We start from the raw sequence: 25,149 nt of genomic DNA on the forward strand, positions 1-25,149 counted from the left end.
ACCATTTGGTTGCTGGGAATTGAACTCAGGACCTTTGGAAGAGCAGGCAATGCTCTTAACCGCTGAGCCATCTCGCCAGCTCTCGTCCCCTCTTTATACTTCACAGGAACTACGGTCTCTCTAGACTCAGACACTCAGTTACCAACTTCTCCTGGCGCCTTCCTTAGCGACAAGTCCATATAAACTTTTGTATCATTTGTACCCTCTGTCAGTCATCTTCCTAAGTCAAATGCATGCCCAGGGTAAGTAGTGACCATGGCTTACTTGGTTGGTGTCTGTAGCTCAGCAACCTGTCTCTTTCTGAGCGACAGTGGTAGCCAGACTTTCTGGGCAGCAATAATTCTCCCCTATTCTGAGTGTGGATGTGACTCAGAGGTGGCTGGCACCATCTTTAGCACGCCAAAAGTGAGTCAGGCACTCGAACATGGCCAATCAGAGTGTCCAGTCCCTTTACCCCTGATTGTATTGACGATTGAGTACAGTGGCCAAATTTGGTCAGTGGTACTCAAGCCAGAATGTGGGTTATTTTTCAGCAAGTATTAAAAAGGAAACCTTTTTTGCCTGCTGGATTTGTGTTATAATTCTAAGTCCAGACAAGCTGGCAGCCAATGTGTTGATACTCACTCAGGGAGAGTGGAGCCAAGAGCACATACACTAAAAGTTCTTCACACAGAATGTGAGCACCAGAAACAAACCAAAGCCAAATTAATGCTAGGGTGGCCAGGCTATCATAGAACACACACACATGCACACACACACACGCGTACGAATGCACACCATCTTATTTCACATAGCCAAGCTGACATGTTCTAGAAAATTATTTGAAAGTGTGTGATCTTTGTTTATGCTGCATTTTTTTTTAACTCTGTGAAGCTGTTATTCTTTGCCTGTCTAAAATACTTTATGGTCTACTAAAGAGCTGAATAGTGAGCAGGAGCAAGGATGGACTGGACTAACAGGCAGAGAGGATAAATAGAGAAAAGAGAAAGGAGGAAGAGAAGGAGAGGAGGACAAGAGGGGCCAGCCACCCAGCTACCCAGCCAGTCCCGGAGAAGGAAGTAAAGTAAGGTATACAGAAATAGAGAAAGAAAAAAGCCCAGAGGTAGTCAGGATAATTTAAGAAAAACTGGCCAGAAACAAGTCAAGCTAAGGCCAGGAATTCATAGCTAGGATAAGCCTCCATGTGTGATTTATTTGGGAGCTGGGTGGTGGCCCCCCAAAAGTGAAAAGAGTAAAATATCACAACACTAACCTCAAAATCAGTATGTAGCTTGAGCTCCTGATACCCCTGCCCCCACTGTCTGAACTCAGGGATTACAGGTGTGCACCACCATGCCCTTAATTCCAACACTCTCCCAAACTAGCACCTCATCCAGCCATAAAACAGATATCTCGTCCTGCGCCATCTCCTAGTTTGGTCGAGTACTGTTTTTATCATCTGTACCTTTATTCAAGGTGGAACTAAGAACAGAGCTATTTCAACTACTGTGTAAGACTTTCATCTTAACTAGCTCTAATATATAATAAGTTACTAGCACTCTTTGGGCGTGCTTGCTGAAAGACTTGAAGCTATACTTTCACCAGTCCAGACTTTCCCAAAGTGTATTGCATCATTTTTCAAATACCTCTGGACCCAACAAGAGCAAGGATCCCAGCCTTCTGAGGCCCAGCAGACTTTACACAGGGCTTGTTTAGCGTCCATCAGTACAATCACAGCTACGATGAGTCAGAAGGGCTGTCGGTGCCAGCAGTAAGTTTGTTATTAGGTTGCCACAGGAGTGAAACATTTAACCAACGTTTAATATTTATGACATTCTTCCAGGAAATCGTCTTGTTTTAAAAATGCAGATCCCAGAGTCTAACTCTGAGGATTTCTGATTCTCTGTCTTTGGTAGGTCATAGAACTCTGCATGGTAAAAAAAGCAAAATAAGAATGCTGAGAAAGATGTTTTGATACCATTTGAGGCCCTGAGTCAGTACTTTCTGAAGCTATAGCTTTCCCTTTTTTGGTTTTCCAAGGTACGGTTTCTCTGTGTAGCCCTGGCTGTCCTGGAACTCACTGTGTGGAGCAGGCTGGCCTCGAACTTAGAGATCCGCCTGCATCTGCCCCCCAAGTGCTGGGATTAAAACTGTGTACCACCACCTCCCAACTGTCCTGGTATTTTTTCTTGGTCATATGGAAAGTGCACATAAGCATCAATGCTCAAACTACTTCTGAGAAGAAGTATAATCTTACATTGCAGCAGCTCTGCATGATCACTCTCTCCAGTCCTCCACAGCCTCTGACATCGTCTTAATTTTTAGTATTATATTTGTCATTCTTATAGGTGTTTCATGGTTGAGTACTGTTGTAGGTTTTTGTGTGTGTGTGTTCTTTGCAGAGCTGGAGATTGAACCTAGGGCATTGCACATGCTTGGCACATAAATGCTGGGCCATTGGGTTACAGCCCCAAATATTTGCAAATGTCACTGAATGTCTTTCCATGTGTTAACCAACTGTAGATCCCCTTTGGTGAAATGCCAAAGGGCAGAACTTTTGTCTATTTTCTGCTTGCACTGTTGAATTTGTTTAAAATTTTAACTCTTTAGAGTTCTTTACTATAGTATATTAATAATGAAAAATCAGTTCTGGTCTGTAATTCATGAAACACAGCTTCTAAAACACTGGGCTCTTCTCGGCGATAGGAGCGTGCTGGCTGGTTTTGACTTGACACAAGCTAGAGTCATCTGAGGTGGGGGGGGGGCTCAATTGAGAAAACTCCTCCTAAGATCTAGCTACAGGTCATTCTCTTAATTAGTGATCGATGAGGGAGGGCCCAGCCCACTTTGGGATAAGGTCATCCCTGGGTTAATGGTCCTAAATTCTTTAAGAAAGCAGGCCGAGTAAGCTATGGGGAGCAAGCCAGTAAGCAGAACCCCTTCACAACCTTTGCATCAGCTCCTGCCCCCAGAATCCTGCCCTGTTTGAGTTCCTGTCCTGACTTCCTTTGACAGACAGTGTGTGGAAGTATAAGCCAAATAAAGCTTTTCCTCCGCAAGTTGATTTTGGTCATGGTGTCCATCCCAGTTGTAGTGACCCTGACTCTGACAAGGAATATTACTGAATACTGATGGTTCTTATCTGGGGTTCCCGAAGAGATTCGAGATAGGGCTGCTGCCAGAGCAGCCAATCATGGGGAGGGATCAGAACTCTCAGCTGTGCTACTATGCCTCTAAGGAAGGTGGAGGCTCTGGGGACAATTCAACTGGCACTGACGAATGATTGACTCAATCCTGACTATACAATAAGACATCTTTTAGAAACTCCAGTGTATGTGCTCCAGGGAAGCTTTCCATACCCACCCTCCCCACACTTCCCCATGTGCCCATGCCATTTAGCGGTTTCTGCAGCAAATCAGTACACATAGATGTCTTCTTGAGTTCTGTAAGTCGTTCCATCGAACTATTGGGTGTGAATATGGCAAAGTTGGACATGACATGGAGACTCGGAACTTAAGAATGCCGAGCGAGACGTGCTGTCCTGTAGTGAGAGAAGTGGTTCATGGCACGGCAGCTGCACAGACGGAGAATTAGGCCCTTGTGTTCTAGATTCCTTCGTAGGATGGGTAATGGATAAGTTTTCACCCCGTCTGTAATGTATTTTCATCCTAGTAGCAGGACAAGGTTTTAAATTTTGAAGAGGCCCAACTTAATAATTCTTTCTTCTTATGAATTGTGCTTTTGGTATTGAGCCCAAGAAAACTGCTTAGTCTGAGGTATGAATATTCTCTTCTAATTTATTTTATGGATATATACATATATATATATATATATATATATATATATATATATATATATATATATATATATTGGAGTTTGGAGTATATATGGTTTGGTTTGGTTTTTCCTTGTTTGTTTGCTCTGTGTTTTCTGTGAAGTGTGAGAGTTTGGACACCATCTTTCTTGTTACTGTTGCTTTTTTTTTCTGTCCTATGAATGTTCGGTTGCTCCAACACTGTTGCAAAGACAATTGTTCTGCACTGCAGTGACTTTACTCCACTGTCAAAAGTACCTGCACCCATTTATCAAGACCTACTTCTTCAGCCTCCAGTCTGCTGCAGGACTTGTACCTCTGTCTGTCGGCCAACACCACATGGCCTTGATCGTTGCTGTTGTGTAGTAAGCTTAAGACCATGAGAAGTGGTGCTATTGAGCACAAACCAAGCGTTAGTTAAAAGAATATTAAAATAATTAGAATAATATTAAAATGCTATTAGTTACAATAATATTATTTTTCTGTTATATTACATTATGTAAAATTATAATAATATTGTATTTATTATTCGTACTAGTGAGTCTTAAGGTCTTTATATTTTCATGTGAATTTTAGAATAAGTTTCACCATATGTACAAAAATTCTGGCTGAGTTCAAAGTAAGAATTGTGTTGATCTTCAGATAAATTTGGGGAGAACTGGCCTGACTACTATACTGACTCTTCATATCTCTCTGGTTTTCTTCTTACAACATTCATTATTAAGTTTCTGCACACATTTCACTGAGGTGAGGATACCTAATTATGGAATTTTCTTTGGAACAATGGTAATGGCAAATGGAATTCACTTTTGATTTTTGTCTCCTTTTTGGAATACAGGAATTCAATTGATGTTGGTCTTGGATCTTGTGACTTTAAGATTTGGTTTGAGATGTATTTGTGTAGATACTGATGCTGGCTGGTTTTATGTCAGCTTGACACAAACTGATATATCTGAGAGGAGAGAACCTCAATTGAGAAAAAGTCTCTTTGTAAGACTGGGCTGTAAGCAAGCCTGCAGGTCATTTTCTTAATTAGTGATTGATGTGGGAGAGCCCAGCCTACCATGGGTGGGTCTTTTCTTCGGATGGTGATCCTGGGTGCTATAAGAAGGCGGACTGAGCAAGTTATGAGGAACAACAGTAAGCTGCACCCTCCATGACCTCTGCATCAGCTGCTGCCTCTAGGTTCCTGTCTGGTTTCAGTTCCTGCACTGGCTTCCCCCATTGGATTATGATATCTGGATAAGTAAGCCAAATAAACCCTTCCTTTCACAAGCTGCTTTTGCTAATTGTGTTTCATTGCAGGAATTGTAACCCTACCCAAGGCAGAGATTGTGATTTGCCTTTTTCTTTTATATTGGGTTGCAGTTAAGAGATCGTCTTGAGTCTCAAAAGAGATGTGAAATTTGGACATTAAAATGTTTTTGAGATTGTGGAAGACTATGGGGATTTTTGAAGTCAGATTGAATGCATTTTGCACTATGATATGACTGCAAGCCCATGAGGGTCAGGGAATGGAATGAGGTAATTTGAGCAAGAATAGCCTCCATAGGTCCACATGTCTGCACGTGTGTTCTCTCATCAGCTCTATTGGGTTAGGAGGTGTGGCCTTGTTGTGCTACATCCCAAGTTCAGGTCCCCAGAACATCACTATGAGACTGTATCTGGTGCAGAACCAGAGTCTTTATTGCGAGTTAATCCGATCCCCTCCCCCATATATCCAAAGAGGCAGCTGCAGCAACAACTATGACAGGAACAGCATAGCAGAGACCCTGAGCCCCTGGGTTTGTGATTGGCTGCTCCTGAGTGGGGTGAAGGGAATTCCAGAATTCCAAGCGTGGGATTGGTTGTCCCCTAAGATATAAGAGGATTTCCAGGACGGCGGGGAATTCCCAACTGCCAGTAACTGCCTGAGAAGAATTCCAAGACTCTAAGGGCTTAGTGATTGGTCCATTTCCCTTGCTCAGGTATTGGCTGGTTTTGTGTCAGGGGCAGCGATGGCTCTAATTCTGGGGCCAAACTGTGTTTCTTCCTTTGGTTCTTTTTATCTTTCTGACTCTAATCTTGGGACCAGGGCAAATATCTTTGGTATGCTCTGAATCTAGGCTTAGTGCGTTCTTTTGGTCCTAGATTCACAGTCTGGGGACTTTTCTCTGGCACTAGGTTCAGGTTCAAAGTGTGTCTTCACCTGGCTCTGGCTCCATCTTCAGGGTGTGTTTCCCTCCCTGGTTCTGAACCCAGAGCCAGGCTGCTCAGGGTTGTGCTAAAGCTAAATACTTTACAGACTCACTGAATCTGTGGGGGCCTGGGGCTCTCAGTTGGAGGAGGTGTGTCACTGGGGGTGGCCTTTGAGGTTTCAAAAGCCCATGGCAGGCCGAGCCTCTCTCTCTGACTGCTGGCTACTGATGAGAATGTAAGTTCTCAGCCCCAAACCTACCTGCCACCATATTCCCTGCCATGGTGACTGTGGACTAACCCTCTGTAGACAGAAGCCACTCGTTCATAAAAACAAAAACAAAACCCTGACCGTTCAGACCTGAAATAATCACACAGAAACTATATCAATTGAAACACTGGTTGGCCAATACCTTAAGTGTGTTTCCAGCTGGCTCTTACACCTCAGCATTGAGAATCAGTTTATCTGTATGTTCCTATGTATGCAGGAATGTGTGTGTGTGGAGGGGGGCGAGCTGAGGAATAAACCTATGACCTTGCGTGTGCTGGGTAAGGGAAAAACTGCATGCGTGTATTTCATCACAGTAGGAGGAATGTGTTAGTGAAGCTGAATTTGAATGCTAGGCAAAAATGAGGAGAATCACACTTTTTCAGTTAACAGCAACCTCTTTCTTTCAGAACTGATGCATTGTATTTAGACAAGTCACCTCTTGTGCAATGAGCCTAACATCCATTAGATACCATTTCCTGAGTCAGTTCTTACGGTGTGATGTATGAAATGGTCTTTTCTAAATTTATCATTCTGTCTTCACGTGTTGTTAGTTGGGCATTTGCCTGCTAAGAGGAGTTTTTATTTTATTTTCTCTGTCTTTAAGTATTAGGGAAAGAGAGTAGAGACAAAAATACCCAGGAAATTTCTTTTGTTTTCAAAGATATGAGAGGCAGGAACTGAGAGAATGCTCTTTAAAAGGATTCAGAAGTTTGTACCCCAGTTCTTTGGGAGAACATGCCTTTCTCGGCTCACTAGCACACTCTCATCCTTGGGAATGTTTTTCCCTTCTTAATAAAAAGTCTACTTCTATTTTTAACCACGTACCTCTGGTCCAGTTCTTTGCCCAGGGACACAAGAACCTGAATAGTTAAGTAGGTGCCTATGGGCCTCAAATTCTCATTTATAACAGTATCACTCTATCCATTAAGATTTAATACAGCTTGTATTAATCCAATACAGCTTTCAAAAACCCATTGCCGCCACAGCCCTTTCCTTGTCTTGCTTGTTGGCCCGCGGGAGACCCCTTCAAGTCTGCTCTTCGGCTCTGTGCATATGACCTCATCTCGTCTTCAGGTGTTTGTTTTCATTTTAACAGAAAAGGAAGCTGCAGATCATTCTGTACCTTTCTTGGCCAAGAGCAAGAATTAACCTTTCCCGGGCGATCCTGTCCAGCTATCAGCTTAGTGTCCTTTTATCAAATCCATTGCCTTTGATCTGCAACGTTCTTGCTTTGCCAGCTGGCACAGCGGCACTTCGTCAATAGAGGGCACTGGAGGGACACTGCAGAACTGGCTCACTCTGCTGTCCCTGGTGTCCTTGTTCTTGCTCTTAGAGCAAGGCTGCAAGAGGCCCATATCCGCAGAGCATCCAGCAGAGCTCACAGGAGTGTCTTTCTCCCTCAGCCGCCCTGCCGGCCTCAGTGTGTTGAAGTCCTTCACAAGCACATTGTTAGGCAATTTCAGTTGCCAACGAGCCCCGACCAGGAGTCACCCACTAAACTCGTCTGCTCCTCTGCTGGACTGCATCTGCCACCTTTCTATTGAAGAATTGTAGGGAGGAGCCCCTTCTGGACAAACTGTCCCTGATGTGGGCACCCCATCCCTGTTGTTATCATTAATATTGCCTTTTGTCTTCTATCAACTCCTTATTTCTGATAATTACTTTTTGTATTATAGTCTCCCTGTTCGAATTGGTTGTGTGATTTCTGCCCCCGTCTGACGGAGAAGCAGAATGGTCTTGGAACTGTGCCAGCACTCACAGATGTCATTTTGGGTATAAGATGCAGATGCCCCTGGGTTTCAGTGTGTGCTAACAGAAAAGGCTGCTTCAGTTCCATGACGTGTGGGGATGACACAACAGACCGTGACTCTTAGGGGCTGATTGCGATGGTGTGCCAAGGGAAGCAATACACCAGGCAGCTATGAGTCACTGTCATTGACTTCTGGCATCTGCAAGGACAAGCGGTATGGGGTTGTAGTCTCGTATCCTAAGTGGTGTCGGGCACCATCTCTATCGTACAGTGATTTTCCACATGCATTTGGGCTAATGTCTGACCTTACTGTTTTCTTTCCTGAATGTTTGTATGCCAGTCCTGCAGTGCTTCTGGTGTGTGTGTATGTGTGTGTGTGTGTGTGTGTGTGTGTGTGTGTGTGTGACAGGGATGGTGTGTGTGTGGAGTGTGTGTGTATGACCGGGATGGTGTGTGTGTGTGTGTGTATGACAGGGATGGTGTGTGTGTGTATGACAGGGTTGGCATGTGGTGTGTGTGTGTGTGTGTGTGTGTGTATGACCGGGATGGTGTGTGTGTGTGTGTGTGTGTGTGTATCACAGGGATGGTGTATATGTATGAGTGTGTGCAGGGGAGCAACTAGGACAAATCCTTCCTTCCTTATTGCTGTTATTTCTTTTTAAAATTTTTCATTAGCCGGGCGGTGGTGGCGCACGCCTTTAATCCCAGCACTTGGGAGGCAGAGGCAGGCGGATCTCTGAGTTCGAGGCCAGCCTGGTCTACAAGAGCTAGTTCCAGGACAGGCTCTAGAAACTACAGGGAAACCCTGTCTCGAAAAACCAAAAAAAAAAAATAAAAATAAAAAAATAAAATTTTTCATTATATTCTAATGTGTTAATTTCTAGATAAACTTCAAAGTTAGCCTGCATAGCTCTAGAAGAAATGTTTGATTTTATTTGTTACTTATGGATTTTTAGGATTTATTATTTTTTAATTAATGTTATGTACATGTGTATTTGCATGTTTATGTGTACCATATATGTGCAGTATTTTCAGAGACCAAAAGAAGGCATGTTACAGGTGGTTGTGACCAACCTGGTATAGGTGCTGGGAACCAAACCCAGGTCCCTAGTTTTGTTTTTTGTATGGAAATCATATTACATTTTTATATGACTCAGAGGAAATCAACATATTTACAAGATTTAAAAGTCCTATAAAAATGCTACCTATCTTTTTATTCAAATACTTTTCTGGTGTCCAGAAATTTTAATTTTGAAATTAAAATACACTTTTACCATTTTCCCTTCTTCTTTCCTCCCTCCAGCTCTTCCCTTATTGCCACCCCTCCTCTCTCTCTCTCTCTCTCTCTCTCTCTCTCTCTCTCTAACTACTCATGGCTTCTATTTCTTGCATTGTTCTTAAATAGGAGTGGTGTGTGTGTGTGTGTGTGTGTGTATAAGTATAATCTGCTCAAAACCTATAATGTTACTTATATGTCTATTATTTCAAGACTGACCCCTTAATGTTGAATAATTAATTTGGAGGGCCTTTCCTGGGGATGAAGATTTCTCTTGCTTTCTGTATTCCTTAGTGGCCTGTGGTTCTTCATTTAGAGTTTAGGCACCATGACATTTCCCCTTCTGTGTGTGTGTCTGTTAGTGCTGTCCTTGTTCAGGTCTTGTTTAGGCTGCCATGATGGCGAGGCTTCATGGATGTAGCTTCTCTGACATTTCTAGGACACACGTTCTCACGGCAGATTTCCTGGTCTTCTGGTCTTTGCCGTCTTCCCACCCTCTCTTCCTCTATGATCCCTGAGTCTAAGGGGCAGGAATTGTGTTCGAGATGTATCAGTTAGACCTGGCTATCACACAGTCAATTATTTTTCTGCATTTTTTAATCACCATAATTTTATTCTAGCACAATATCACCATTGTCATTCAGAACAATCCTTGAAGATATATGTGTGTAAATTCTATTCTCATATACATTTTTTTAAAAAATTGGTATGTACTTTATTTTTTCCTTTTTTTAATTGATTTTATTGAGCTATACATTTTTCTCTGCTTCCCTCTTTGTCTCTCTCCTCCGCTTCAACCCTCTCCCATGGTTCCCATGCTCCTAATTTACTCAGGAGATCTTGTCTTTTACTACTTCCCATGTAGATTAGATCCATCCATGTGTGTCTCTCTTAGGGTCCTCATTGTTATCTAGGTTCTCTGGGATTGTGATTTGTAGACTGGTTTTCTTTGCTTTATGTTTAAAAAATAGCTTGGTATTGGCATAAAATTAGACAGAAGGATCAATGTAACTGAATAAAAGACCTGGATATTAATCCACACACCTATGAACACCTGATTTTTGACAAAGTAGCAAAAATTATAAAATGGAGAAAAGAACGCATATTCAACAAACAGTGATGACATAACTGGATATCAACATGTAGAAGAATGAAAATAGATCAGTATCTATCACCATTCATAAAACTCAAGTCCAAATGGATCAAAGACCTCAACATAAAGTCAACCACACTGAACCTCATAGAAGAGAAAGTGGAAAGTACACTTGAACGCATTGGCACAGGAGATCACTTCCTAAATATAACCCCAGTAGGACAGACACTGAGAGAAACAATTGATAAATGGAACTTCCTGAAACTGAAAAGCTTCTGTAAAGAAAAGGGGACAGTCAACAAGACAAAACGGCAGCCTGCAGAATGGGAAACAATCTTTACCAACCCCACATCAGACAGAGGTCTGTCTGATCTCCAAAATGTACAAAGAACTCAAGAAATTGTTCATCAAAAGAACAAATAACTCAATTTAAAAAAATGGAGTACAGACCTAAACAGAGAACTCTCAACAGAAGAATCTAAAATGACTGAAATATACTTAAGGGAATAGTCAACATCCTTAGTCGTCAGAGAAATGTAAATCAAAACAACTCTGAGATTCCATCTTACACCTATAAGAATGGCCAAGATCAAAAACACTGATGACAACTTTTGCTGGAGAGGTTGTGGCTAAAGGGAACACTCCTGCATTGCTGGTGGGAATGCAAGCTGGTGCATCCCCTTTGGATATCAGTGTGGCAATTTCTCAGAAAATTAGGAAACAACCTTCCTTAAGACCCAACAATACCTCTTTTGGGTATATACCCAAAGGATACTACTCAACTGTTCCACAAGGACATGTGCTCAGCTATGTTCATAGCAGCATTGTTTGTCATAGCCAGAACCTGCAAACAACTTAAATGCCCCTTGACCAAAAAATGAATAAGGAAAATGTGATGCGTTTGCACAGTGGAATATTACACAGCAGAAAAAAATAACATCTTGAAATTTGCAGGCAAATGGATGGATCTAGAAAACAACATATTGAGTGAGGTAACCCAGACCCAGAAAGACAAATATCTTATGTTTTTTCTTCATTTTGATCAGTTGTGTTTTCCATAAGGTCTTAATCTGTACCAAGAAGATGTTGCTTTGATGAAAAGAGAAATTTATAATTATCTGTGGGTTTAAGGACAAATATTTAGAATGTAGTTAGGGATTATGTTGGTTTAGTAAAGTAGCAGTTGTAGGTTCTCCTAAAAGATCCATGGCTTCACTAGCCCTGGTTAACTGGCTAAATTTCTAGTATGAGGCATGATTTCCTTCTCATAGAATGGGTTTTAAGTCCAAGTAGAGAGTTATTGGTTGCTGCCAAGATATGCATGCCACTGTTGCACCCTTAGTTGGAATTATGTCGTGTTGATTGTTGTTTTTGTTCATAGGCATCATAGCTTGGTATGACAATTGGTTGCTTCCCTCCCTAGGAAGCTTGCATGGCACCTTCTGGCCATGAGAGTCAGTCCTCAGGGAGGACGTTTTCAGGTCAGATCCAATTCCAACCCTCTTGGTCTTATGTCTGAGAACACCAACAATATCGCCAACAATAGGGACTTTTATCTTCAACCTCTGGAAGGCAACCAAGGGCAACAACAATAGCCTATAATGTTTTGGGGATTTCTTGGGCAACCAACAACTCAAAAGAAGGCATCTCATAATTGGCCTTGTGGTTTTGATAGACATCCCATAACTCTTGTGGAGAGCATTGTCAGCCAGATGGGAATCTTTCTTTAAACTATATTTATATATATATGCATAGACATATATGTATTACATGTAACTTTAGCTAGGTAGATAATAATATGATTCCTTATGGCCTTTTCAGATAACTCATTGTTATTTTCCTCTTCTGTATTTGTCTCACCCCTTCCCTAATCAAAGCTCATTCATTTTCCACTTTGGATCACTTATACCCTGCTATTCTCATCTCTACTGCTCCCCTGAAACCTGCTGTACCTTTTTTCTGTTCTGTTTTCTGCAGTTACTTCTGACTATACATTCACATCTGAAGATTTGGAGCTAGGAACTACAGGTAGGAACATGCAGTGTTTGTTTTTCTTGGTCTGGATTTCCCCCTCTATGTGATCTTTTCTAGTTTACCTGCAAGTTTCATGACTGAATTCTTCAAAGCTGAATAATATTCATGTATCAGTTGAAGGGTGTTTAGGTTGTTTTCATGAGTTCCAGATGGGATATCTAGGTTTTTTAAATTGATTTTTATTGAGCTCTGCATTTTTCCCTGCTCCCCTCCCTGCCTCTCCCCTCCACTCTTCAACCCTCCTCAAGGTCCCCATGCTCCCAATTTACTCAGGAGATCTTGTCTTTTTCTACTTCCCATGTAGATTAGATCTATGGGATATCTAGTTTTAAAGACAAAAGGTGTGTGTACCACTCTAGTCCTTCTGAAATTTCACATCTGAATGAAATTCAGCACAAATTTGCTTTCACCTCATTAAATTATTTTAATTAAAAATATATATTGCTTCTTACCTAAGAATGATAGCTAGAAGACCTACAGAAAGGCAGGAAAGCCACAAATTTACTATGCAAATTAATAGATAATGATAGAAAGCAGAAAAGTAGACTTGATTACATCCAGGCTTTCATTAGCTTTTACATTAGCTGGTGAATGTTATGATTAGGTAAGAATACTCCGTAGAAGAGCCTTGTGGTTCTGCCTACTAACAACTCTCAGGGAGTAGCCCTTGTTCCACTGAGCGCTAAAACCCTAAGTGGCTTTCACTAAAGTGGGCAAGTTCATTGAAACAGTACTTTTAGAAATTGCAGAGGAATTGTGAGAAACCAGTAAGAAATAGTTGACACCACCAGACCTGCTACATTCAAGGTATATGATTTATTCACACCAACAAAAATAATCACAACAAAATATACACTAATTATAAAAACAAAGGATGTGGTGACATAGGCTGGCATAGGTTTTCTTTTAACCATGTAAAGGCATTTTGCTTGTGTCTACATACATTTTATTAAAAGAGTAACAATCATTAAGGTGCAATGGGCATTTGCATTTCCTCTACAGAGAGAACAGAGGCAAAGGGATGAAGCTTTTAGGTTACAAGGATTTTTCATGAAGCAACAAACTAAGCTAAAGACCCCAAGTATTAGCTATTTCCTTCTCCACATACACAAACCCATTAAACTGAGAAATGAACAGTTAATATTCTTGCTTAGCCCTAATATTTTTCCTGTTTTCCTTTTTAACTAAAAGCAAAGAACTGTGGTTTTGCCTCTTTTTTAATTGACCTCAGAAGATGAACTCTCTATTTCATGAGAAATGCGAAATTTCAGAGAGTTAGCATCTTCCTTGCTTTTCGAGCCTGGAACTAGCTTGTCTTCGTGACTGTGAAACTCATGGCTCTGATGTGCCTGGCTGGCTCTGGAACTTTCCTTGCTGTCAATCCCGTCAGACAGCTCAGTGCTCTCATGACTGGCCTTCTGTTTATCCTCCTGGGATTGCTCATGGCTTTGGGTTTCCACACTTGGTTCATCCAGCTGACTTGATTCATGGCTGGTCTTGCCAGTGCTGCCCTGGCCAGAGGGCGCACTCAGACGGTGGACAACAGGGATGACCTTGAGGACATCATCCAACTCCTTGCTCTTCATGTGGGAGGCGAGCTCCTCACCTATTTCGTCAGAAAACTGAACCAGAACAAATGGAAGAATTACACAAACAGCCAAGGACAAGAGCATTATAATCCTTTATCTCCAACTTTCAGGTCAAACTGCTCTGAATATTTTAAATATTTGATTGAAGAAGAAAAAGCCCTAGCATGTACTTTGTACTTTGCCTGTCATCATCATGTCAGCAATTCCTAGTCTACTAGGCTTATCATTTATGTCTGTGATAAATAAAACCTGCAGGGTAGCCTCATCATCTCATTATCTCTGACTTACAGAACAAGACATTGAAAGCTAACTTGTAAACTGAATAGTAAATAACAAGGCTGAGTCTAATTCAGACCCTTTGATCACGCTCATTATAATTGTGATTTTTACAATTCCTCTCACACACTTGGCTTCCAAATATGACCATTATATTTCTCTCACACAAAAAAATCTCTCTGCAGTAGTTATTGAACTAGCATAAATGGTTGTTCAATACTGCTTAGAGACTGGATTTGGAAAGACAGAATTGTGTGAGATAGACAAAATTAGGAAGACTTTAAGCATACAAGACTTCAAAGTAGGAAAAATGCTCTGTATTCAAAGATCAAAAAGCAGACTGCAAATAAATGGACCGTGCTCCGTGAACAGCTTGTGAATTTGTAGACTCTGGTTTCCTAGAAGTGAGCTCACGCCATAGCCATTCCATGTGTCTGACAAAGGATTTACCTGGTCACTGGGAATGTGGATCTTCCTAGACTTCGACTGCAGCCCGTAAGCCAAACTATCGCCTCGGCCATCAGGGATTTCTACCGTAGGGACAACAGGAGTGAAAATTTCTGTTTGTGTGGTGGCAGTAACGGACTCATCAGACTCATCGGAATGGTGAGAGTCGTCAGGATGGTCGTCGTCATCGGATTCGTCAGAGTCCACAGAGTCCTGGCTGTCCGCATGGTCTCCGTCCTCATCGTCGTCATCGTCATCCGTGTGGTCCTGGCTTTCATTAGAGTTGCTTGGGAGAGTCTAAATCGAAAACCAAGATGCCTCAATAAATGAGAGCTCGGGTTTTATGCTGTGCTAGTTTGGTTGAAATATTTTAATTTACTTTCAGGATCTTTGCAATTATAGTACATTTCATGGTTTTAAGATGAGGAAATGGGCCTCTTGCTTTTTAGCACAAGAATAAATGAAATATCATTATGAGACACTTCTTTGACTTCTTAATGAAATGTTATTTCCTTAGATAATTTCAAAGCAATCTTAGCAAGTATGATGTTCACATCGCTAGCATTTTCCCTTGTAAATAGTGTACATTATTAATTTACAAAATTCAATGAGGTAATAAGAATAAATATGGCTAGATTGATTTTTTATCTGAAATGTAATTCCACAAGATATCAGATCATCTGTACCTTAATATAGAAATTAAAATCTTTTTTTCTCTTTCTCTGTCTATCTCTCTCTATATATAGTTGCCTCTTTATTATCAAGGATAGTCAATACATGACTCTGCAAGACATATATAGTTTGGGAATACAAACTATAGCCCAAATCAAATCTAGATTTAGTTTAGACTACTAAACTACAAATCTGCAAATATTATGGTTCTTTTAATGTAACTTTCCTAATCAGAGATCATTTGTATATTTAAATTGGATCTTAAGGAAAATTTTATTTATTTGCTCAACAAATAGGAAAGATCACCGACCTACCAAATAATCTTTTAATATTAGCAACATTTTAAAGTATAAAATTATGGCTTTGTTAAACACTGATGATCTGCTTATCAAATATTAGTTAAAACATCTTTAAACTACCTTTCATACTTTACAAGAGGCTTAACGTTTCCAGCACCAGGCTTGAGTAGATACTTTCTGTTACACTAAACTTATCTGCAGAACCTGTACATTTTGACAAGGAATGAATGCATTTCCTTCCTGAGCAAGCTTTGGGATGGAGATTCGCTAGGACACTTGCTAATGGACTGAAAGTCTGAACGAATGGCGCAGCCACTTCCTCCAGGTCCCTTCACAGCGGATGCCATTGCACGTGAGAACTTACTTCTTGTTTAAGGGCATCCGTTTCTTCAGAGGACACGGTATTCTGAGGAAGGAAGGCCACACATTAGCATGCACATTACAGGCTCAGCTGCCTAATGCAAAGCTATTCTTTTCAGTCTAAAGCAGGTCACATTTTTCAGCCTGACTGACAAATCGTGCACTGGTCTTCTAGACACCTATTTACCTATAAGCAGGAAGATCCCAGTAAGTAGCCTGTATGGTTTGGTTAGCCACAGTCTATTATTATTGCTTAAAGGTTTATTTGTGTTGTTGTTGTTCTATCATTTATTTGTTTTATTTTGTGTGTTAAGCGTCTTGTATGATATTACTGTATATAATGTGCTTCCATTATATTAGTGTACCGTGTGCATGCAGTACCCCAGGAGATCAGAAGAGGTCAGAAAATCCCCCCTGGAACTAAAGTTAACAGAAGGTTGAGAACTGACATCTGGACCCTAGGAACTGAACCCAGGTCCTCTGCAAGAGCAGCCAGTACCCTTAATGGCTGTGCCATTGCTCCAGTCCTATTTTTCAGTTTGAGAAATTGAATAACAGTACCTGTGGGGCTAGGAGATTTTGCTTCTGAGATGGGTCAGGCTCCAGCCAGGTGGCTACAGCATCTGTATCTTTGCTGTAAAGCTATTTAAAAAAGTATGCAATTGTTGTTATTAAAACATAAACACAGGGATCTATGTGTCATGAGGTTTTCCCTGAGGGGAAAGCATGACATATATTCCCACTTTCTTGCAAAACTTCAGAGATCATTTTTATAACTTATTTTTTTGTTATTGATTCATTTAATGGCACTCCAAATAGCATTAATCGTGGGGCAGGTCTTCTTTCAAAGTGATTTATAAATACTGTTTCAGTCCTTTCTGTCCATTACAAGGTATACATCAGTATTTCCCTGATAACAGCACAGAAGAAACTCCACCACAGTGTGCTAGTAGGAAGCAGTGGCAGAGCTGGCGTTCAAGCTCAGGCACCCTGACTGTCAGCACTGGTCAATGATTTGTTTGCCTCGTCTGCCTTTGATGGATGAGGTTTTCTCTCAGGTAAACACTCTTATTACTATCGATCCCATTGTTTTCTCTCCATAGGAATAAAGAGGAATTCCCTAAGGCAGTATTTTCTAAGATGGTGAGCTTACCCACAGGTAGCTATTTAAATGTAAGTTAAGATTAAATTAAATATAGCTAATTTAAATGTAAATTAAGATGAAAAAACAAGACAACTAAATCTCTCCACTGAACTAGCCACAGTTTGATTACTCAATAGGCTCTGGAGTCAGTGGTTAGCAGACAGCCGTAAATACAACGTTACAGTCATTGCACAGAAGGTCTATTGTACCAAGCTGCCAATGGTGGAAACAGAATCTGGAGAACGACTACGCTAACTCAGGAAGTAAGTGTCCATGGTCAGCTCTGTTGGCCACACGCGGTCACTTCACAGTATAAGTGACATTTGTCATGTGACATGTTACGTTTATAATATAAAGAATTGTGCTATGAAGATATGTAATCAAAATACATAGGCTAAAAAAGATTTAATTATCTTAACATAAATGGCTAGTGTTCACCTTCAGGGACATATCCTTAAACACTTTTCCATATTTTCTTTTACTTCTGTGTTTCTTAGATTCCAAAAAAAAAAAAAAAAAAAACTGACTTCAGCTTTTCAACTATATCCTAAATACCATTTGATGAACTATACTGTTATATCTTTTAAAAATGCATTCCTATATTTTTAAAATATTTCTTTTATTCTGTTTCTAAAGTAGCAATTATTGCCCCCCTCTCTCTCATAGAAATGTTAATTTTCCCATTTTGTTAAATTATGACTCAACACCTGTGTTCTCAAGTCTGTCAGAAAACAAACAGGTCTACCCACCCCATTTACACACCCCGTGTACAAACGCCTCCCTGATTGTCTTCCTGAAGCTGCAGTAGCCCCAGGCAACTCTGCACTGGCCCTTATTCTGTTCATCAGGAACTGAACTCTATGCCTCTTTGTCCAGAGTTGGGACAAGGCCCATCTGGGTTTGCCTGGTGCATCTTCACCTATTGTGGAGGGGCAGTTAACCAAGGCTGTTCATCAAATAATTGTAATAAATGCAGATGCTGGTTTGGTTTTCATTCTTGTCTAGGAAATGTGATCTAAAATCCGCTGACAAGCCCAGTAGAGTTAAACGGCACAAACAGACTTTCTCTTTATGATGGGCTTCGTATCTTGGGCAGTATTGTAAATATTATGGCCATACGAACATCTGAGTGGTGTTCTAAATTCAGCCTCTGGGATTTTCTGCTTCTAGGCAAGCATGCTGACTCAATGAGAGAGTCACTCAAGGTCCTAAGACCTGGTTTATGTAAGTACCTGGAACACGCTTTTAGTATATTAAAAATCTAATTAAAAGTGAGTTTGTTCATTAAAAAACAATACCCTGTTTGGTGCTGTCTCCATCTGTACTATGTAATCAGTAAGTACTTTGAAACAAACAGGTCTGATTAAGAAGAAAAATAAAGTACTGTTTCTAGCAACCTTTGCAACGCTTGTGTACATTCTTCAGTTAAATGATCAACCTAAAGGTGCTTACCAGCTTCTCCTCGGAGCTTCCAGAATCAGTCACTTTCACCTTTAAGATAGAGAAGTGGAGGGAAAAAAAATACATGAGAGTGTGCCAAAGCCCGTTAACTTCCAAGAATTTTCTCTGAGATTTGGTTGTACTCACCGGGAAGGAGGAGGCAATGCCAATGAGGCAAAAGCAAATCACTGCAAATCTCATGGCTGTAGCTGGTCCTGCAATATATTTTGTGAGGAATACTTGATATCTTGACAAGTTCAACATAAGCATATCTCTTTGCACTACCACATTGCTGCCAAGCCACTGATAAATTCTGGAATCTTTTCTGCATCTCTGAGAAAACGTCAGTGTGTAGGCTTTGAGTCTTTCTCTCAATCTCTCGCCCTTGGCAAGGGTGGTGCAGTTTCCCTGGCTTCTGTTTACACAGACTGTACGTCTGGCCTCTCAGAGCTTATCCTACCACCAGGTGATGTCTCCAGCGCTCCACACCTAAGATCAGTTTCACAGTACTTTGGTAATTAAAACAGTGAACTATGCTGGCAGTACTTTTCCCAAGGAGGAAAATCAAAAAGAAAATTAAATGATAAAAAATTTGCTTTCCATTTTTCAAATTTGCATTTCAAATGTGACCCTTTTTTTTTTAACAAGTTAACACCATGCTATAAAGGTAAAAGAAAAATAACTTTGAAATTAAGATTTTCCATTTGCAATGAAAACATTAAGAACAGTCAACAGCTTTTCTGTGTGTGATAATGAGTCTACATGTTATCACACAAGGATCTTAGTGAAAAGATTTAAAAGCCAGTGCAGAAGCAAGACATTGAGAAAGCTCCCACCCCACGTAGATGAGTTAGCTTATTAAAAATGACAGTATCAATGATTTAAATTAATATATAATACCATTCTTCTTTAATTGCCTCCACAGTCATCCAGCAACTTTAAAATGGTATAGAAATTTGCTCCAAAGAGACATAGAACTTTACAATGTGTTTGTGTGTGTGTGTGAGTAGTAGCAATTTTCTCTGTCCTTTAAAGAACTAACTCAGTTTATTTTTTACTTCTATGTTCAACTGACTTTGCAGATACCTGGAAGCCTGCAGAGTATCCAACCTGCTTGTTCAGAAAGCGTGGAGCAGCGCAGTCTGGCTGACGAGTGCTACGGGTAAAGCATACTCTTTGGACTCACCCACAGAATCCAGCCGGGAGAATGTGTGGCCTCCCTGGCCAGCTGCAAGCTTACCTTGGCTGGCTTCCTCAGAGAATGCAGCTGGCGAGAGACTGCAAAGCCGGGATGTTGATGCTTAGCTCCTCCTGTCCTGCTGCTGACAGCTCCGACCTCCCAGAATTTAAAGGCTGCTCCAGACAGTCTCCACCAACCCAGGAGGCGGAGTGATGTGTCATGAGGTTTTTGCCACTGCTCAGCCCACCTGCTCCCACAACTTCCCCCTCTGGTTTTGTGGTTGAAAAAAAAAAAGAAAGAAAGAAGAAAAGGAAGCACAGAAAACATGACTTATGTACAACATCGTTAACTCCTCTTTTCATTTATGGAAGGGCACGTAGGTTCATAAGGAAGGGAACAGCTAATCATTCTCACAAATTTCATTTATAGTTGTTGAATTAGTGGATAAACATCAATGGGAATGGAAGGAACTGGGGTGGAGAATCTTTCAACCTAAGTTACAGGTAAAGGCCATGTGGATAAGCATTTGTCTCTGTCAGACTCACTGAAGACTAGGAAACTCCTGTTTCTGTAGGCAGGATTTTGAGACCACACCACTTTGTCTTTGTATTGATGGCTGAGATCGGCTGGGGTACAGCGGCTCAGGTTTATAATCCCAGCACTCAGGTGGATCATCATGAGTTTGAGGCTAGCCTGGGCTATGTGCTGTGTTCCAGACCAACTTGAGCTACAGAGTGAGACCCTCCCACACATAAAAAATAAATAAAATAGAAAACAGCAGTAACAGATAAAATGAAAACAAGAGCAGAGCTCAGTTTTGACACTTCAAACATGCAGGAGCATGTAGTTTAGACAAACCACACAGTGACCCCGAAATTCCACTCGTGCCTGTGAAGTCATGCCTCCGGTCACCCTTCGGAGCTGTGAATCTCTGTTGCACTGTTGGGGCAGCTGGGAGGTGATGGTGCTGATAGTCACATAAACTGTGTCAGTGTGTAAAACACTAGAGCGTGAGTTACCCCAGACAGAGGCTGCCTAAGTGGGCAGTGAAGCTGCAGGAGCCAGACTGGGGCTTTCAGGCCTCAGTCACCAGTGCCCTGTGTGACCGTGGGCAAGTCACGGAGCCTTTTTACAGGACTCACAGTTAACAGTACTGGAGGGGTTGCCAATCCCCCCTCCCCATTTTAAAGAATGTGTACATTAACTGTTACTGAAATCTTCTGCAGGGGCGAGTAGCCATGACTTGTAATGCCTTTACATCAGGATGAGGGCAGATGTAAGAGATCTTTAAGCTGAACACATTAAACAGTAGTCTGGATCATCTCTAAAGACAGAACTGAAGTTTCTGAATTGTCTTTTTTGAGTTTTATTTTCCAACATCTATAAAGTTGGCTACTTAATAAGAAAAGCAATTTTTATTATCTGTATTAACAAGACTTTACTGAGAAGTTAAAAGCAGATAAAATTATAGATGAAACAGAGCTGCTTTAAATATTTAATATTGTTCTTCAATTACTTCCTTTCTTCCCTTACCTGAAACGGAGAACACGCTCCTTATTAGATTACGTCTCCATTGTAAGAGGCACACGGTAATTGAGAGTCAAGGTAGATCAAACCATCAGTGTATTCGTTGTCAGTCCTACTTGCCAAATATTACTTTTAATATGAATTTAGACTAAGTCATCTTCTACAGGGTTTGAATAAGAAGTGCAAAGCTGCTTTGAGCATTTGGGTTATCTCTCGGTGCGTGTACTTAAAATGAATGAATATTGTTCATTTGAAGGTCACTAACTATGAATATTGTTCATTTGAAGGTCACTAACTAGCACATGCTTTATTAAGGTGATACCTGCGACTATAAAATATAAATCACACAGTTATAAAGTTGTGAAAACGGGCTTCTTATTTCTGCTTTTAAACACTTTCCCCCTGTAAGCACAACACCCACATGAGTCTGCTGTGTTTTTTGGTGTAGTGAAGGGAAATTCCACAAATCCTAAAGGCAACAAGATGTCCACAGAATTCACTGCAGTTTGTCCTGCGTCCACAGGAATGACTCAACACGAATTAGGGAGGTATAGGAATAGATTTTGCTGGAGCTGCTAACTTCCAGTTGAACCGCATGACCTTTCCCGGGACTCTTCCCGTTGTATCGCCCAAGTGCCACACGGTGGCGGCATTTCTGGAAAGGTGGCACCCTGCAAAGGCTTCATTGCTTTTCTGAGCGCAGCAGGGGAAAACATCCTCGGAGGCCCACTGTGTACACCCGGCTTCCCAGAACGCCGAGTAAGGAAGTATTTCTCAACAGTGACCCGGTTCACAACCAGGGCCAGGGACCCTGAGAACCAAAGCACCCCTGTTCTGCTCTGTTGATGCCTTCAGCAATCCTAGGTCGACACAATCTGTTTCCCTCTTCCTACACTCACGCCCCGGAGTCCAGCTTTGTGAATTCACAGTTCAAGAATGCCTGTGCCTCTTGCCTTGGGTTTGCAAGATGAGGCGGTTTGTACTGAGAGCAATTCAGCCAAGCAGAGGAGGACAACGTGCCCTTCTGACTCGAGGAGGCGCGTGCTTTTGCTTTCTGAACTCAAATATGCTGCTGGCATTTTTCCTGAGTGGGATTTTCCAATTGTTAGAATTCACACATTAAACAAGTTAAACCCGGGAGTGCTGTTTCTTGTATATCCATGTCTCACTCCCATATAACTTTTGGTTGATGGGACCAAGAGTTTAAAATACCCAAATTCCTTGTAAATCTTGTCAATGGAAATAAGGAACCTGAGTTGCAAAGAATGATTAGCAATTTTAAAATGTAGACACGGTAAGAAGTTAAATAGAAGCATATAAAAATATTGCTATTCTCTTGTTTACATGAAAATTCCCACATCATTGGAAAAGTTAGGTGCTTAAATGTCACCTAAGTTGAAGGGGAATTTTATTATATTGACTCTTATCTGGAGGATGCTAATTAGATCCTGCCAGGTATATAGCTTTCTCAGCGATACAAATGTCCCTCTTGTCCCTAGATAGAAGTTCTGGTGTCTCGGGGTTTTCTTGACAGCTTGACTGGTCTGACAGAAGCCCAGTCTATAGACAGCAGACATTATTAATCGGAGGGTGAGATTCTTAGGTTTAGGCATGAAATTAAGACCTTTTACAAACACCAGTAAAAAATACTACAAATCCTTTTATCCCATTGTTAAATAACATAGACAACAAAATCTGCCTCCTGAAAAAGTGGTCTTCTATGGGTAAGCATTAATTTTGAATCGAGACAAAGGAAAAGGAGTTTCACCTTAACGCTCAAGAAATGTTACTGAGTTTTAAAACATGCTCACTGAATTTATTATCTTAATTTACATTTTTGGGTTAGAACACAAACAGGTTTCACTGTGAGATATTCACGCACACACATCATTTAACTTTGTTTTTGTTCTTTCTCTCCTCCTTTTGTCTTTCTCATTCTCTTGGCCCCTCCTGTTGGTCATCAAAATAGTTCTCCCTTTTGGTTTCATAATAAGTAGTGCAAATTCCATCACCCTCCCTAGTCTCACTGCTTCCTTTAGACCTCTTCCTCTTCTCTCAGGGTTCCCTTTCTACTTTCAGACCCTACACACACACACACATTCATAGCCTCTCTCTCACACACACATACACTTTCACAATACTCACATACACAAACACACAAATACACTTGAACACACACATATACACACACATACAAATTTAAGTCTATATTTGAGCATGCTTTTTCTTTTAACATAAATTAGCTCTATTCCCATCTATTTTTGTATGACTATCATAATTTCATTCTTGATAACTGAGTAAAATCCCATTGTGTATATATGACACATTTTCTTTATTCATCCATTGACAGACATAGATTGGCTCCACGTTATGGCCTTTGTGAACAGTACAACAATGTACTTGGATATGTAAACGTCTCTGTAGCATTTTGGAATCCTTATTATATGTGGCTTACATATCTATAAAAAAACCCAATGATCCATATATGGTCTGGTGTATTTTGTTTAGGACAATGATCTCAAGTTGTATGCACTTTGCTGCAAATTACATAATTTAATTTTTTTATGAATAAAGCACCATCCCATACACATATCACATTTTCTTTAACCATTTTTCGGTTGACATATAACTAGGCTAAGTCCAAAATGTCAATGCTATGAATAGGGCTGGGTTGTATCGACTTGGGCACATAGCTAGAAGTAGCACAGTTCTGTCATATGGTCCTTCTATTTTTAGTTTCTGTTTGTTTGGTTGTTTTGTTTTTGGTGGGGAGGGGGACAGGATTTCTCTATATAACAACCATAGCTGTCCAGGAACTTACTCTGTAGACCAGACTGGACTGGACCCCACAAAGATCAGCCTGCCTCTGCTTCCCTATTGCTGGTATTGCTGGAATTAAACATGTTACTGTGACCTGCTAGTTGTTTTCTTATTTTTTTATTGATTTTATTGAGATACACATTTTTCTTTGTTCCCCTCCCTTTCTCTCCCCTCCCTTTTTACCCTCTCCCATGGTTCCCATGCTCTCAATTTACTCAGGAGATCTTGTCTTTTACTACTTCCAATGTAGATTAGACCTATGTATATCTCTCTTAGGGTCCTCACTGTTGTCTAGGTTCTCTGGGATTGTGCATTGTAGATTGGCTTTTCTTTGCTTTATATCTAAAAGCCACTTATGACTGAGTACATATGATATTTGTCTTTCTGGGTCTGAATTACCTCACTCAATATGATATTTTCTAGATCCATCCATTTGCCCACAAATTTAAAGATGTCATTATTTTTTTCTGCTGTGTAGTGCTCCATTGTGTAAATGTACCACATTTTCTTTATCCATTCTTCAGTCGAAGAGTATTTAGCCTGTTTCCAGGTTCTGGCTATGACAAACAATGCTGTTATGAACATAGTTAACACATGTCCTTTTGGTACAATTGAGCATCCTTTGGGTATGTACCCAAAAATGATATTGTTGGATCCTGAGGTAGGTTGATTCCCAATTTTCTGAGAAATCATCATACTGATATCCAAAGGGGTTGTACCAGCTTGCACTCCCACCAGCAATGCAGAAGTGTTCCCTTTACCCCACAACCTCTCCAGCATAAGTTGCCATCAGTGTTTTTGATCTTGACCATTCTTACAGGTGTTAGATGGAATCCCAGAGTTGTTTTTATTTGCATTTCTCTGATGACTAAGGATGTTGAACATTTCCTCGAGTGTCTTTCAGCCATTTTAGATTTCTCTGTTGAGAGTTCTCTGTTTAGGTCTGTACTCCACTTTTTTATTGGATTATTTGTTCTTTTGATGATCAATTTCTTGAGTTCTT

The 25,149-nt window shown here is 40.7% G+C and overlaps 1 protein-coding gene across 2 annotated transcripts; it reads right to left on the reverse strand.

The window, feature by feature from the left end:
• Positions 1–13,189: 13,189 nt before the first annotated feature.
• Positions 13,190–19,955, reverse strand: Spp1 (secreted phosphoprotein 1). Of its 2 annotated transcripts, none has more exons than XM_038343231.1 (7): positions 19,860–19,955; positions 18,767–18,834; positions 18,632–18,670; positions 16,597–16,677; positions 16,040–16,081; positions 14,708–15,001; positions 13,190–14,014 (listed from the first exon to the last, which is right to left on the reverse strand). In XM_038343231.1, exons 2-7 carry the CDS (start codon positions 18,818–18,820, stop codon positions 13,610–13,612), a joined length of 915 nt encoding a protein of 304 aa, XP_038199159.1. In that variant the 5' UTR covers positions 18,821–18,834; positions 19,860–19,955; the 3' UTR covers positions 13,190–13,609. The 2 variants fall into 2 exon arrangements, with proteins under 2 accessions (XP_038199159.1, XP_038199168.1); XM_038343240.1 differs by lacking the exon at positions 19,860–19,955 and adding an exon at positions 19,706–19,788.
• Positions 19,956–25,149: the final 5,194 nt, after the last annotated feature.

Source organism: Arvicola amphibius, chromosome 1, assembly GCF_903992535.2.
Source record: "Arvicola amphibius chromosome 1, mArvAmp1.2, whole genome shotgun sequence".
Lineage (NCBI taxonomy): Eukaryota > Metazoa > Chordata > Mammalia > Rodentia > Cricetidae > Arvicola > Arvicola amphibius.

Bases quoted from the DNA above. Each gene is read 5' to 3' on its own strand.
- Spp1 (XM_038343231.1), bottom strand. From the start codon at position 18,820: ATGAGATTTGCAGTGATTTGCTTTTGCCTCATTGGCATTGCCTCCTCC. The intron at 16,678-18,631 runs GTAAGCACCTTT...TTTTTTAAATAG, and splicing joins GAAGCTCCGAGGAGAAGCTG to CTTTACAGCAAAGATACAGA. The intron at 16,082-16,596 runs GTACTGTTATTC...TTCCTTCCTCAG, and splicing joins AAAATCTCCTAGCCCCACAG to AATACCGTGTCCTCTGAAGA.